Raw genomic sequence first — 3030 nt, 5'->3', positions numbered from 1 at the left:
TATATATATATATATGTGTGTGTGTGTGTGTGTTTATGTTTGACTGCAATATATATATATATATCTAGCCATCCAATTTCGAATCCGCTTATCCTCACAAGAGTATAAATGTATGTTTGTTTCTATCTATCCATCTGTGTGTGTGTGTGTGTGTGAATTTATAAAGTGATCATAAGGTATCCAACATGTCAATTGTTTTTCAAATTCTAAGTATCGAATTATGACGTCTTCGCAAATGTTAATTAAGGCAAATGTGTGATTAAAGCTCATGAAATGGAATGAGTTTTTTTTTTTTTTTAATTTGGGGCTGGGGTGTATGAACTCCTGTAAGTGTTTGTTTCCCCCCAAAAAAATCTCGCAATGCGAAATCTGGCATGCAGACGCATTTCACGTTTTGAAAAAAACGTGAAATGCGTTAAAAAATATAGATTTATATCGAGACGATTTTTGTCGAGGTGACTTTTAATTCAAAAAAGAGAGACCACTTCATGAGGTTGAAGCTAAAAAAATGTCAACATTTATCAGCAATAAATAATAAAAAGCAACTCATTTGCACATTTGACTTGGCGCACAAGTAAATGCGCCAAGTTGGAGCGATTGCTTTCTTTCTTTCTTTTCCCCCTGCAATTTCTTTTTTTTTTTTTTTTTGCTGCTCGTTTTAGGTTGCACTCGAATAAAAATACGACTGCGCATTTTTGATCTCTCGACGACAGTTGTTCCCTCAACAAATATCGGCTTCTTCCGTGAGAGCCAGGGCCGTGATTCGGCTCGAAGAAAGTCACTTGTCTTTGCCCCCCACTCCCCTTTGCCCCCCTTCGAATTAGTAACGTTGCAGTTCAAAATGTTGATGCCGGTCTACAAAGAAGAAAAACGCGAATTCTGCTCTTCCTCTTTGGGTCCGCTAGACAGCTGCTCGTCGGAACCACGCGCACGCGCAGGCTGGATCGCGCGTGACACTGTGCGTCCAGACGAGGAGAGCAAAACAATTCTTTTTTGCTCCAAGAAGGCTTTCAGCAATTTTTAAACGCCATCCAAAAGCCGCAAAAGCAGCATTTGCTGACAAATGCTGAATGACTTTTCATCTGCTGCGAGGACAATTTGTTGTTTTTTTTGTTTTGTTTTTTTTTTGCATTTGTCAGCCGCCCCCAAAATGAATCTTTGCCACATTTGGAGTTTCTTTTGGCAAGAAATTTAACATGCGAACTACACATGAAAACAACAACAAAAAAAGAATTACTTTCACAGGAGGAAAAAAAAAAGAAAGACTTGATGGGTGCCCCCAAAATCACTTTGCCAATTTTCAAATTTACTTTCCCGCGTTTGTATTTTTTCTTTCCGATTTCGTCAACGCTTCAAATTTAAATTCACATGCACGGACAGCCTTCATTTTATTTCATTTGAACTTTTTTTTTTTTCGCTACCAGCGAAAGGAAACAAAATAACAAAGCAAAGTGAGCATTTGAAGTTTGCGTTTCCGAACGAGCTAAATCAGAGACATTGAGAGAATGTTTTTTTTTTTCAAATAAGTGTTTCGGAGTAAAGAAGGGCATAACAATTCCAGAAGAAGAAACTAAATCTATTGGATTTTATTTCCAAGCTCAGAACAAACTATGTTGACAGCAATAACAATATGAATTTATTAACAAAATAAAAATAAGAGCACACTTCGATTTTTTTTTTTTTACATAAAGAAATCATTTCTGCCATACACAAAAGGCAAACAAGAACACTCTCCTCGTTCTTGTTCATTTTTATTTGATTTATGTTGAGAAATATGCTGCCATGCGCACGCACGCACACTGCTACTGCGCGTGCACGTTGTCCCACAAAACTAAACCGGAAGCCGCGTGACACACTTTGATGTGCTGCTAACCTACATACGCCGACGCGCATTATTTCTTGCTAAAAGCTCAAAACGTGCTCGTGCACGTCCGCACCAAAAAGAAAAAGGGGAAAGAAAAAAAAAAGAACAGAAAATGGTTGCAAGGTCAGCGAGCTTTTATTTCGTCAAGTGGACGGCAATAAATTTTACCCTCGACGCTCTTTTTCTTGCGTTGAGGTCAAAGCGACACAAGCAAAAAAAAAAAGGAAAGAAAAGAAGAGGACATTCAAAAACACGCGCTGAATATTTTGGGGGGGGTCCAGAAGACGAGCAAACATGTTGTTGGCAACAACCAAAAGGACGAAAAGAAGGACAAGCGGCTTCGGGCGAGTCTGTCAACTTGTTTCTGGCTGCTCACCGGGACGTGCGGGAAGAAGTAGCTGGTCTGGCCGGCCAGCAGGTTGACCGAGCACGGGTTGAGCGAGTACGTGGTGCCGGAGCAGGGCACCGACAGGCCGCAGGGCACCGCCGAGGCCGCCAGCGCCGCCGCCGTCAGATGGTGCGTAGCGTACGGCAGCTCTCCGCCGACCAGCCGCTCCATGCTCAGGCCGTTGGACGGCGGCGAGAACGGGTGCCCGGCGCCGTGGACGTTCTGGCCCAGCACGGCCCAAAAAAAAAAAAAAGACAAAAAAAAAACTGCGTCACGTTTAATACTGAAACATGTTCAAGTGTAAATTTGGACAAACGAAAAAAAGAAAACATTCGAGCTAACATTCTAGTCGCCGTGACACGCGCACGCGCTAAATACACACAAGTCCAGAACACCAACAATAATATCAATAATAATAATAATAATAATAATAATATTAAAAAAATACCTGGAAACTTCCCGGTTGTCTTTTTTTTTCTTCTCCTTCTTCTTCCTTGTTCTAAACTTTAAATTCTTTGTGTCAAATGTTCCGCTGAACAGTAGCGGAGTGTCGGTTCCGTCGCCGGTTCCGTTAGTGGATGAGCGGGTTGGATGCGGAGGCCTGGTTCTGGTGCGTGAAATAGTCAGAGAGGCCGGCGGACAGTCCGGATGGGAAGGCCGGCAGAGAGGAGCCCATGGGCGCCCTCAGGGAGTCACACGAGCCGGCCTGCGGGGAGCCAGAGGCCGGGGCCCGGACGGCCTGGCCGCCTCCGCCGCCTCCTCCGGCCGCGGCGCCGCC

At 43.4% G+C, this 3030-nt stretch overlaps 1 protein-coding gene across 1 annotated transcript in view; it reads right to left on the bottom strand.

The window, feature by feature from the left end:
- Positions 1-2823: 2823 nt before the first annotated feature.
- The window catches only part of foxg1a (forkhead box G1a), a 1569-nt gene continuing 1362 nt past the window's right edge, over positions 2824-3030 (bottom strand). Inside the window, 1 exon segment of the mRNA XM_019877405.1 lies at positions 2824-2958. Coding sequence (XP_019732964.1) covers positions 2824-2958 — 135 coding nt within the window.

This window comes from Hippocampus comes, unplaced genomic scaffold (genome assembly GCF_001891065.2).
Source record: "Hippocampus comes isolate QL1 unplaced genomic scaffold, H_comes_QL1_v1.1 scaffold295, whole genome shotgun sequence".
NCBI lineage: Eukaryota > Metazoa > Chordata > Actinopteri > Syngnathiformes > Syngnathidae > Hippocampus > Hippocampus comes.
The sequence above is the reverse complement of the archived record's forward strand: the minus strand, read 5'-3'. Positions and strand labels throughout refer to the sequence as shown.